The 13,296-nt window shown below is 48.3% G+C and overlaps 1 protein-coding gene across 1 annotated transcript; it reads right to left on the bottom strand.

Annotated features, from left to right (window-relative positions):
- Window positions 1-328: 328 nt before the first annotated feature.
- LOC142283422 (optineurin-like) lies at window positions 329-11,259 on the bottom strand (the record flags this gene model as incomplete). Its single annotated transcript, XM_075333110.1, has 3 exons — window positions 329-402; window positions 597-764; window positions 11,060-11,259. Coding segments are annotated over 3 exons (442 nt in total), but the record flags the coding sequence as incomplete, so codon positions are not given.
- Window positions 11,260-13,296: the final 2,037 nt, after the last annotated feature.

The raw sequence follows: 13,296 nt of genomic DNA on the forward strand, positions 1-13,296 counted from the left end.
TTTTTAAAAAAGGTTTCCCCCCTCCCCCCAGTTTTTATTGGTTTTACTACTCTCGTTAGGGGACTTGAAGCTGCGATCTTCTGATCGCATTGCTTGTCCTATGCATCAGTACTGTATAGTATAGCAGAAATCACAATCTCCTATGAATGCCAGCTCGCAGTCGGTGTACACAGGAAGATTGTGATGACAGATGCAGGGGTCATCAGCTGACTACTGGCTGTCATGGCAATCCATTGGCAAACGAGTACTACCCGCATTTCTTTTATTGAGCACTAAAAGAATATCTAAGAAGGGTGACAAATGAAAGCTATGCTATACTTTGTCATACCTGTAGGAAATATCAGGATTCATCTCTCTATCTTTTAGTTTGTCCTCATTGATCTCAGCATCGATCTCCATTCCCTGTAGCACAATATATAAATACATTTACTAACACTTATAAAAACAAGCAAATAATTGCTTCATGTAATTTATAAAATCATGACAAACCACTGTTGGGTTAAGAATAGTATAGTGTCCTACGCCATTTATTAGGTTACGACATTCTCTCGATTGTCATGATAAGCGGTCAGCGTAAAAAACTGAAGTCTACTTACTGCAAATCGAATTTCAACAAACGAGTCTTCAGATGTACAACTGCTGAGTTTTATTTGTAGTTCTGATATTATCCCAAGAAGATCGGCCTTCTCAGCCTGGAGACGTACAAGCTGAGCCTTCAGCTGCTTTTTCTCCTCTCCATTCTCAAGAGTGGAACTGGTTAATATCTGCGAGTGATTGACAACATGAATATTTCAGATGATAAATATTCAATTAGTAAATATACACTGCATCAAACAAAAAAGAAATAATCCAAGATACAGAAATGTATTAAAAAAAAAAAAAAAAAAAAAAAGTATAGAGGATACACTGGAAAACAGCAGACACTATATTGTATTCTTTATTCTTTCCATTGCACTTTATAACCTTGATATATAGATCACTATAGTGCCTGCTGGTTTTCCTCTAGGTGTATCCTCCATACCCTTTCCTTATGTATTTATATACTTTAACCTGAGGAACTGCTAGTAGTTGGGGGGGAATGCAGTGCGTTCCTTATTGGGATTCACATTGTTATACATAACCTATTTGACGTTTTTTTTCTCTATCGTTTCATTGGGGGACACAGGACCATGGGTTCTGCTGCTGTCACTAGGAGGCTGACACTAAGTAAACAGAAAAAGTTAGCTCCTCCCCAGCAGTATAACCCCTGAGCCGGAGGCGGGCTCAATCAGTTTTTTGCTTAGTGTCGTAGGAGGCTGATGTGGGCCGACTGGGCCCTCTTCAGCCACTTGATTTTTTTGCGTATTTTTTTCCTTTTTCTCGGCGACGCTCGTCGCTCTCACAGTGGTACCTCTGTTTTCTGCAGGTACCGTACTTCCCTACCTCAGCCTTTCGCAGCCCGGTGGGTACCACTCCCTAGGGTCGCAGGGGTTTGAGACTTCGGGCCCTTTTCCCCGTCCATTCCCGTGGTACCACTCCCGGGGGTGTTCGTGTGGGCAGAACCTTGGGGCACCCCTGATTCGCCCTACGGTATCACCCCAAAGGGCCTACAGGGGCATACGGCAGGGATCGGATCTCTGCAGCACGTTTAAAATCCGATGGGGCCCGCATTGCTGCCTTCTCCTGCAGGGGGGCTGTCTTCCCCCAGCATGACGTCCATCTCCCTGCCTCAGAACGCTGCTCCCCCGGAGCCCGCAGTTTTTCCAGGACGGGGGCACTGCACACAGGCAGGGGCAGAGCGCCCTGCCTGCACCGCATCACGGCTGGGCCGGCGCCGCCGAGTTCAGGTAGGACCAAGCTTCTCCTACCTTCTTCTCCGGGCGGCTGCAAAATTGAGGCCCCGGTCTCGGCCTAAACGCTCTGCGGTCGTTCAGTCGGCAGTGCGCACTGGCACTACCGCAGGGCTCCCTCTCGGCGCCCCGAACATCTCTGCTGCGCCACCACTGCTCCCAGGTATCACCGCTTCGCTCCACCGCCCTGCACACCGGCAGCCCCAAAAATTTAGCCCCCGGCTTCGGCCTGGTCCTCGGCGTCCCAGGCCCGCCTCCTGCACAGCGCTATTGGACGCCGGCCTCTCCTTCTCCGCCCTCCGCTCTGCCCCAGGCATCACTAGGGGGGTGGGGGGATAGTCTTTCCCGCTCCCTCAGCGTTCAGTTTATTTAAAAAAAAAAAAAAAAAAAAAAAAAAAAAAAAAAAAAAAAGATTATGGCAGACTTCCTGCCTGCAGATTGCTGAGGCTGCAGCAACTTTTTTTCAGGGAAAAAAAAAATAGAACACACTTATTTTTAGTATATATTTTTTATATTGGGTCGACTTTTTATTAAAATTACGTGCATGAGTTCTTTTATACATTGACTCTTACATTGCTTATGCGGGCACTTGTTTTATATCACGTTTTTTAGTACATAGCGTTTCCAGCTCGACTTTAGTTATTTTGGGTCGGTAAGCCCAAGACTCGGTCCCCTCTTTTGTGAATTATTGTCAAGAAGTGGTCAGATTGCTGTTGACCCCTGCCGGGTTAACGCCCTGTTTCAGGCCATAAATACCCTCGCTGTCGTCCCTCGGGTTCGTGCGCATGCGCTGCGTCCCCGGCCGCCGCTCGGTCATACCATCCACAGGACTGGCGCAAGTCACGTACCAGGGACCTTTTCCTATGCTATAAGCGGACCCGCCAGGTCTCGTCTTTTGTGGCCCCCCCAGTTTTTCCACCTTATTCCCCAGGTCCAGACTGCCCTTCCTCCGGTAGTCTTCCGACCCCTCGGGTGATGGCCCAGGCTTCCACCTCTGCTGGACTCCGAGCAGGACCTGGATGTCTTGGCGCATGACGAATAGCCTGCTACTAATGGTGAGTCAAGCCGTAAGGCTACGGACACCCCTCTTCTCTCCGTGCACGCAGATCTCCCTTAAGACATTTGGAGCGGACCCCTGATGTGCTCAGAGGACATCCAGAGCCCACAGAGTTACCGCGTGCTCACTGACAACTACCAGACACGAAGTTGACCAGCAGTAAGTCTTGTCACTGTCTTTTTTCCCTTCTCCAAGGCGATTTCGGAGAGAAGGGGCATACTAAACTTGAGTCGCTGATGATCACAGATGACATCCAGACACGGCGTTTACCAGCGGTAAGTCGTGTTATTGTCATTATCATTCCCCCAAAGGGCTCTGGAGAGAGGGGGCATGCCACCTTGCAGAGACCAAGGTGGGGGCCACTGCGGATTTCAGTGGACATCCACTTCGCCGGTGACTGCGTGATCACGGATAATCCCCGGACGCGATTTTTCCCAGTGGTAAGTCCGTTTATTTGTCTTACTCCTTCTCGAAGGGGGCTCCGAAAGGAAGCGGCACGCTACCCTATATGCGACCCGCCTGGATTTCCCCGGGCTTCTCGTCCCCATCGTGCCGCTCCACAGGGACTCCGCGGACATCCTACGCAGCGGTTCACGTCCCACCTATGCCGACCCAGAGCTGGATATCTTATTCAGTGAGTACCCTCTCTTCACAAACCTGATGTCTGCCCGCTACTCGGCCGGAGCCTCTAGCATCAGTGTGCCCACCATCGAGACCTCTGACGCGGGATCAGGAACGCAGATTCGACATCTAGGAAGTCGCCGACTTCCTTTCCAGCTTTCGGGTTCGCCCTTTCGGAGATAGGAGAGTCCAGTTTATCCCCTAGGCTATGTCAGGGTAGACTACTCTCTCCCCTAGGCTACATAAGGGAAGGGTACATCCCTTTCCTGGCATCGGCCCTGATGCACCAGGACTCGTTCCCTCACGCTAGGTTCGTCAGGGAGCCTTTATCCCTACGACAGCCATCTCCGCCTTGCGTGGCTGCAAACCGTCCCAGCTTTCTAAGAGCGCTTGCAGGGATCACGATCCCTACGCATCCTCAGGCTCTCTCCGCCCAGAAACGACCGGGAGACCCAGAGTCCCCCTTCAAGGACCCTCACCTTGAGGTTTAGACCATCATCATCATCATTTTTCGCTACTAGGGTAGCTGAGCTACAGAAAGGAGTCCTCCCAGACCCGGCCCGGTCCATCATTCCTCAGGCACGGTATTCGAGCCGTTCAAGGGTGGCTACTCCTCACGCAGGAGTAGTTTCCATCCTGGCACAGAGTCCCGCGTGCTCTTTGCCTCCCGCTCCCGTTTTTTTTTCCCCTTCGGTTTTTTGCTATGCGAGTCCTCGACAGCCTGTGGCGGTGTTAGCGATGGTGTACATACCAGATTTCATCCCGGACTCTCCAACGGACCACACTGAAGAACGGGGACAGGAAGGTTCCGTCTTCGCGGGTGACCGGCCAATCTCCTCCTAGCGGACCAGTCTTCGCATCCATCCCTGGGAAGCTTCCCTTTCCTCCTCTGAGGCTTATTATCAACAGTCACCAGCTTCCCGTACTAGGGTATGCTACCCCACCATTCCTCGGCACGGTCCCGAGGGACACCTCTAGAGTGTCGTCTCCCCTTCAACATTCCGGACTCAGACCCATTCGGTTAGCCCGGTTACAATTTCTTCTCTGGGTCATATTGCCCAGTCAGGTTCCAGTCGGACCATGCCTCAGCAGTGATGTGCATCATCCACCAGGAAGACGCAGAGAGCGTCATGGCAAGGGAAGAGGCCAAGAGGATCTTGCTCTGGGACGGGCCCTTTCACTCGCTAATCTCGGCAGCACATCCCGAGCGTGGACGTTTGGACGGCCGATTTCCGCGGTAGGATAGACCTCACGTAGGTAAAGGGCTCCAACAGGGTTATCACCAGCCAGATCTCTGGCGAAAGAAGACCTCTAGTCATGACTTTTTGGCCTTCCGATCCAACTCTCAAGTCAATGGTGCGTCGAGTACGCCACCTGCTCTGGACTAGAGGACGACGCCCTAGACCGGTTGTGTAGTCTGTTCAGGCTCTCGTGCATCTTCCCGCGGCTTCTCATGATCTCGAGGGTTATCAAAAGGGTCCTAGGCAGGTGATAGCTCGGGAGTGGTCCAGGCGAGCATAGTTTCGCATAACTTACTCATCTCCTCGCAGATGCCCCGTGGCTCCTTCCAGACCGCCAGATTTTTCCGTGTCGGGGCCCCTCTATTCTACCAGGACTCAGAAGTCCCAGGTTCCATGGCCTCACCAGTGGATCCCGGGTGCTGGCTCGGTCAGGTCTGTGGACAAGATGATGGCAGACATTGAGGAGGGCCGGGAATCCAGTTCCCACGAAGATTTATTTCCACTCGGAAAGAGCTCCCCCGGTGGTGTGAGGACCGCATCTTCAGAGACCTTTCACTTCCGTCCTTCAATCAGGGCCTTCGCTCAGAGAAACGTCCATCTGGCTCGGCATGTTCATCGTTCACTAGAAATGTGGGACCCTAATCCAGTGAGGAGTTTGTTCAAGGTACCCCTTTTTCCCTGCTCCCACCTGTTTTGATAGGTGGGCTCCTTGTGGCCATCTGGTTGTTACAGACGGCATCAGGGCGGACAGCCCTCTCGTAGTCTCTTCCCCTCCTTTTCCGGCTCCGCCAGCAGGATAAGGGGGGGGCTCCAGCCAGAACCCTTCGTTTCTGTCCGAGACACCTTGCCTTTCCTTCCAGAAGAGGACTTTACGTTTCGGTTTTTCGGTTCTAGGCTACCCTCTCAGCCTGAAAGGGGCATAGTTCGTTCTAGGGCTGGTACGAGCCCTCAGTCTTTCGTGTCTGCAGGACACCATTTTTCGGTTACACCGACTGTCAGTCCATCCTTCCACCCTTTCCCAAGAAGCGTATGCCGGCGCCAAGGGCCTGGATATCACATGGATCCCTTCCTCCATATGTGAGGACTATCGCATGAAGGACAAACTTCCGCCGCGGTCTACCGAGCAAGGGGCACCCTTGAACGATCGGACTCCAGACGTCGATCGACCAGGTCCTCTGGTCCGCCACCCGATCTAGTTGGCGTACCTTTACTAGTTTCTACCAGGTTCTCACTCAGGCTTCGGCAGAGACCAGTCTTGGCGTAAGGTTTGCGGGTGGCAGTGGCACACCTGTAACAACGTAGGCGCTTGTAGGTCAGAGTCAAGCCCGGCAAGGGGAAGAGACTTCCTTCCTATCTCCGGTGATGCTTTTCTTCCCACCCAGGGACTGCTTTTGGACGTCCCATAGTCCTGTGTCCCTCAATGAAACGATAGAGAAAGAAGGATTTTTGTGTACTCACCGTAAAATCTCTTTCTCTGAGTCTTCATTGGGGGACACAGCACCCACCCTGCTTGTGTTATTTGTTATATATTACCTGTCTGTTACCCCAGTGGCCATATCCCCAGGCCACTGGTCACACGACAATTGGTCATAGTTTTTACCTTGTTTTATCCAGGATTGTTTGGTTCTCCTCCTACTGCTTGTGCACTAAACTGATTGAGCCCGCCTCCGGCTCAGGGGTTATACTGCTGGGGAGGAGCTAACTTTTTCTGTTTACTTAGTGTCAGCCTCCTAGTGACAGCAGCATAACCCATGGTCCTGTGTCCCCCAATGAAGACTCAGAGAAAGATTTTACGGTGAGTACACAAAAATCCTTCTTTTTTTCCCCAAGGAGTTTTTATAGAGCTGATTTTCACTATACACTGTGCGCAGAATTATTAGGCAAATTAGTATTTTGATCACATGATACTTTTTATACATGTTGTCCTACTCCAAGCTGCATAGGCTTGAGAACCAACTACCAATTAACCCCTTCACCCCTGGCTACTAAAACACCCTAATGACCGGGCCATTTTTTGCAATTCTGACCAGTGTCACTTTGACAGGTTATAATTCTGGAACGCTTCAATGGATCCTGGCGATTCTGAGATTGTTTTTTGGTGACATATTGTACTTCACGACAGTGGTAAATTTAGGCCGATATTTTTTGCGTTTGTGAAAATTTAGGAAATTTTGCGAAAATTTCGCAATTTTCAAACTTTGAAAATTTATGCCTATAAATCTGAGAAATATGTCACACAAAATAGTTACTAGATAACATTTCCCACATGTCTACTTTACATCAGCGCAATTTTCGAAACAAAATTTTTTTTCGTTAGAAAGTTAGAAGGGGTCAAAGTTAATCAGCAATTTCTCATTTTTCCAACAAAATTTACAAAAGAATTTTTTTAGGGACCACATCACATTTGAGGTGACAGAAAAATACCCAAAAGTTACCCCATTCTAAAATCTGCACCCCTCACTCTGCTCGAAACCACATCCAAGAAGTTTATTAACCCTTTAGGTGCTTCACAGCAACCAAAGCAATGTGGAAGGAAAAAATGAAAATTTTCTTTTTTAAAAACACAAAAATGTTACTTTAGCCATAAAATTTTAATTTTCACAAGGGAGAAAAGAGAAAGGGCACACTACAATTTATTGTGCATTTTCTCCTGAGTACGCTGATACCCCATATGTGGTAAAAATCAATTGTTTGGGCGCACGGCAGAGTTCGAAAGGGAAGGAGCGCCGTTTGAATTTTTGACTGCAAAATTAGCTGCACTCATTAGCAGACGCCATGTCGGGTTTGAAGACCCCCTGAGGTGCCTAAACAATGGAGCTACCCCACAAGTGACCCCATTTTGGAAACTAGAGCCCTCAAATAATTGTTCTAGATGTTTGGTGAGCACTTTGAACCCCTGGGGGCTTCACAGACGTTTATAACGTTGAGCCGTGAAAAGAAAAAAATTTTTTTTTTACCACAAAAAACTGTTGCTTCAACTAGGTAGCTTTTTTTTTTCACAAGGGTATGAGTAAAAAATGCACCATAAAGTGTATTGTGCATTTTCTCCTGAGTACGCAGATACCTCATATGTGGTGGAAAGTAATTGTTTGTGCGCATGGCGGGGCTCAGAAGAGAAAGAGCACCATTTGACAGCAAAATTGGTTGGAATCATTAGCTGACGTAATGTTGCATTTGGAGACCCCCTGAGGTGCCTAAACAATGGAGCTCCCCCACAAGTGACCCCATTTTGGAAACTAGACGCCTCAAGGAATTTATCTAGATGTTTAGCGAGCCCCAAGGGGCTCCACACAAGTTGATAATGTTGAGCCATGAATACAATTTTTTTTTTTTTCCACCACAAAACTGTTACCTGAACCACGTAGCTTTTTTTTTTTTCACAAGGGTATCAGGAAAAAGTATACCATAAAACGTATTGTGCAATTTCTCCTGAGTAAGACGATACCTCATATGTGGTGGAAAGTAATTGTTTGGGCGCATGGCAGGGCTCAGAAGAGAAAGCGCACCATTTGACAGCAAAATTGATTGGAATCATTAGGGGACGCCATGTCATGTTTGGAGACCCCCTATGGTGCCTAAACAGTGGAGCTCCCTCACAAGTGACCCTATCCCCTCAAGGAAATTATCTAGATGTTTGGTGAGCCCCTTGCACCGCCAGGGGCTCCACAGAAGTTGATAACATTGAACCGTGAAATTTTTTTTTATTTTTTTTTTTTTAAACCACAAAATTTTTGCATCAACCAGGTAGTTTGTTTTTTTTTTTTTACAACGGTATCAGGAAAAACTGCACCATAAAACGTATTGTGCAATTTTTCCTGAGTACGCAGATACCTCATATGTGGTGGAAATAAATTGTTTGGGCGCATGGTGGGGATCAGAAGAGAAGGAACGCCATTTGACTTTTCAAACGCACAGACGCGGTGCACTGATCGACCGCTGCAGGACGCACATTCGGAGGAGATACAAAAAGTGTCGGTGACACGAAAAAAAAAAAAAAAAAAAAAAAGTCACGCCAAAAATTGACCATGGATGCCGATCCGTTATCTGCATCCGTGATCAGTGCTCGGCAGGACGCACGGACAGATTAGGTGTAAAAATGGACAGGATACAAGGAGAAAAAAAAAAAAAAAAAAAAAAAAAAAAGTTATACTCACAGTACCCAGAGGAGTAGCAGGAGGAACAAAAGGCAAGCGAGATAGACAGCTGTACAGGAGCCGCAGGCAGGACGTTGGACAGATCAGCAGAAGACCCACGAAGAAGGACCCAGAGATGGAGGCAGATGTGATCGGGCCAGTGAAGAAAATCGGACGACCCGGTGAAGGCAGGTAAGAGGACGTCAAGGGGAGAGGGGAGGGGGAGAGCAGAGGGGGATACCGGAGAAGCAAAGAAGGAAGGAAGCAGAATAGAGATGACAGAGGAGGCAGGCAGATCGCAGGGGGGAGCAGACCGCGGAGGGCACGGGAGCGCGCAGGGGCCATAACGGGAGTGGAATACTCACGTGGAGCAGGCGCAGAAGCGGTGACATTAAAGGCGGTGGCGTGGTACCACAAGTACCAGCCACTCCACGCTGCAGACATGTTGGGGGAGGCTCCCCAGACCAGCACAGGTCTGGGGAGGGCGGCCACCTGCAGATCAGACCGCCCCACTGCACACTGATTGGAGCGATTGTGCGTCATAGCACGATCGCTCCAATCAGTGCTGCAGGGGCTGGAGGCGGCATGTTTGAGATCCACCTATGATCTGCTGTAGCTGCTACAGCATCTCATAGCAGGCTCTCATAGTACTGCACTAATTCGGGCATTATTTTTGCCGAAATCAGTGCGAATGATGTGGTTGGCGGTTCAGATTTGAACAGCCAATCACATCGATCGTCGATGGGGGTTGGCGATGCCACCCCCCTGGGTCAAGCAAAGGTCCCCTGCTGTAAGAAACAGCAGGGGACATCATTTGAAAGCCGTTGCTATGGCCACGGCAATCAAATGAAGTTTAGGCCGTAAAATTACGTCCCTGGTCGTTAAGTCACGTTAAAATAGGACGTAATTTTACTGCCCGCGGTCGTGAAGGGGTTAAGTAAATCAGGTGATGTGCATTTCTGTAATGAGGAGGGGTGTGGTGTAATGACATCAACACCCTATATAAAAGGTGTGCTTAATTATTAGGCAACTTCCTTTCCTTTGGCAAAATGGGTCAGAAGAGAGATTTGACGGGCTCTGAAAAGTCCAAAATTGTGAGATGTCTTGCAGAGGGATGCAGCAGTCTTCAAATTGCCAAACCTTTGAAGCGTGATCACCAATCAAGCATTTCATGGCAAATAGCCAACAGGGTCGCAAGAAGCGTGTTGTGCAAAAAAGGTGCAAAATAACTGCCCATGAATTGAGGAAAATCAAGCGTGAAGCTGCCAAGTTGCCATGATTATATTTTGTGCACAATATATTTTTGTGATGGTGGCTTTTTTGGTTTTAAATGTTTTTTATGCAAAAAAAAAAAAAAAAAAAAAAAAAAAAAAAAAAAAATCAATAAAATTTTGTAATTTTTATTCTGTGAGTTGAGTGCTTTTAAGTCCATGCTTTTTCTCCTCTTGGTCATGCCTTTGATGGACTAGCACTCTTGCTGGCTGCTATATAATGATTATATCTGCTGTGCATTCCAATTTTCTTGTTTAAAGATGCCTCAAGTTAAACACTCCAGAAAAAGCTATAAATTACATTTTTACCTTAAATACTTGCAATATATCTATATCCTTTGTAAAAAACATGATAGTGTAAAAAACATTTGTCATGCCCATTTCTTATATATTTCATTTTTTGTTCATATTTGTACTATTTAAAAAAAACAAACACTTTTTAGGTACAGTAGTTTACATATTTTTGAGAAGACAAAAATCCTATAGTTCAAAAACTTGACATGATCGAGAAAAAACAGATCATTTCTGAATTCAGCATCCAAAAATTAATTAAGAACAGTTGTCTGACCTAACTCCTAAAAAAATTGCGTTCCCCAGTGTTATCTGATACCGCTGCACTGGTGCTCCAGTCCCTTGGCTTATGCTTTCGGCTCATATTGTACTGAATACATGAACTGCAGCCAATCGGTGGCCTCAGTGGTGACCAATGTGTCAACATTGTGGCCAGTGACTGGCCGGCCGTAGTAGTCACATGGCTGTACAAGAATAACAGGCTGTACAGAGATTTGCACACTGCCTGAACTTAAAACCAACTCAACATCAATCATAGAACATAAAAAGAATTCACTAATATTAGTCAACTCAAACCCCATAATTCCTGCAACATGGAAATTTTAGCGACAGGTACCTGACTGGAGAGGTTTGCCTGATCCTTTAATTGCTGAATTGCCTTCCTCAGCAGCTGATTCTCATGACCTAGTTCACACAGGCGCTGCTTTGCTTCTATATATACAGGTTCAGTCTGCCCTTGTTCCTCTCTCAGTTTCTCTCTTTTTAACAGGTCTTCAAGACGCTCCTTCATTTCTTGATTCTTCTGTTTCATGGTTTCTTAACACAATTAAAAAATTAACAAACAAAAAGAAAAGAAATCTTATTTAAAACTCATAGAAAACGAAATATGCAATGTCCAAAATGCTTAAATAAAAAGTTTCATTTAGAAAAACTAGGACATCATAGGAAAAAAGAGAATTTTGTTACTTACCGTAAATTCTTTTTCTTATAGTTCCGACATGGGAGACCCAGACCATGGGTGTATAGCTTCTGCCTCCGGAGGACACACAAAGTACTACACTCAAACGTGTAGCTCCTCCCTCCTAGCATATACACCCCCTGGTAGCCAGTCCTAGCCAGTTTAGTGCAAAAGCTGAAGGAGGACATCCACCCACAAGTAGAGACAGAGCAAAACCCGGAACAACCGGAACCTCTGTCTACAACAACAGCCGGTGATAACACACGGAACAAGAAACCTGCCAACAGGCAACAGGGAGGGTGCTGGGTCTCCCATGTCGGAACTATAAGAAAAAGAATTTACGGTAAGTAACAAAATTCTCTTTTTCTTCATCGTTCCTTATGGGAGACCCAGGCCATGGGACGTTCTAAAGCAGTCCATGGGTGGGAATAAACAGAAAAACTGAGAAGTAGGCGAAACCTAACTTCACAAATGGGCGACAGCCGCCTGAAGGATGCGTCTGCCCAAGCTCGCATCTGCCGAAGCAAGAGCATGCACTTGGTAGTGCTTCGAAAAGGTATGCAGACTAGTCCAAGTGGCAGTCTGACAGACCTGCTGAGCCGTAGCCTGGGCCTGAAAGCCTAAGAGGCACCGACAGCTCTGGTCAAGTGTGCCTTGATCCCCGGCGGGAGAGGCACTTGAGTACACTGGTAGGTATCGGAAATGGCCGATCTAAACCAACGAGCCAGGGTCGGCTTAAATGCCGAGAGGCCCTTACGCTGACCAGCGGTCAGCACAAAAGAGAGGTGCACCGCCTAAGAACAGCGGTGCGAGACACATAGATCCGGAGCGCCCGCACCAGATCCAGAGTATGCAACGCCCTTTCAAAGCGATGAACAGGAGCCGGACAAAAGGAAGGCAGGGAAAATGCCCCGGTTAAGGTGGAAGCAGCAACCACCTTAGGGAGAAAGTCCGGAATCGGACGGAGAACCACCTTGTCTTGATGAAGGGAGGACTCCGAAGAGAGTGCAGCCAAAACAGAGACTCTCTTGAGGGAAGTTATGGCCACTAGAAAGACCACTTTCTGTGAAAGACTAAACAAAGAAACCTCCCTAAGAGGCTCAAAGGGGGGTTTCCGGAAGCCGTGAGGACCGAATTAAGGTCCCAGGGCTCCAAAGGCCGCCGGTAAGGCGGAATGATGTGAGATGCGCCCTGCATGAAGGAGCGCACCTGGGCCAGCCGGGCGATACGCCGCTGGCACAACACTGACAGAGCCGAGACCTGTCCCTTAAGGGAATTGAGGGATAGTCCTAGCTGCAGACCGGACTGTAGAAGGGACAGGAGGGTCGGCAAGGCCAAAAGGCCAAAGGATACTTCCGAGCTCGAGTCATAGTGGAGATGACTTCAGGAGGGATACCAGAAGTCGTCAAGATCCATGACTCAAACGCCACGCCGTCAATCTGAGAGCCGCAGGTTCTGGCGGAAAGACGGACCTCGTGAGAGAAGGTCTGGACAGTCCGGGAGATGCAATGGCACCTCTACGGACAGATGGAGCAGGTCAGGGTACCAAGCTTGCCTGGGTCAGTCTGGAGTAATGAGAATGACCCGACGGCCCTCCTTTCTGATCTTGCGCAGGACTCTGGGCAAGAACTAGAGGGTGAAACACGTAAGACAGACGAAGCTGGGACCAAACTTGAACCAGTGCGTCTGCCGCAAAAACCTGAGGATCGTGGAGCCACGGTTTGACGGCTGAGACAATCTGCCTCCCAGTTTTCCACGTCTGGGATGTGGGCTGCGGATATGGTGGACTAGGAGTCCTCCGTCCACTGAAGAATGCGATGAACCTCCAACATTGCCAGGCGGCTGAGTGTCCCGCCCTGGAGGTTGATGTAGGCAAACGCTGTAGCGTTGTCTGA

This window comes from Anomaloglossus baeobatrachus, unplaced genomic scaffold (genome assembly GCF_048569485.1).
Source record: "Anomaloglossus baeobatrachus isolate aAnoBae1 unplaced genomic scaffold, aAnoBae1.hap1 Scaffold_5370, whole genome shotgun sequence".
Taxonomy (NCBI): Eukaryota; Metazoa; Chordata; class Amphibia; order Anura; family Aromobatidae; genus Anomaloglossus; species Anomaloglossus baeobatrachus.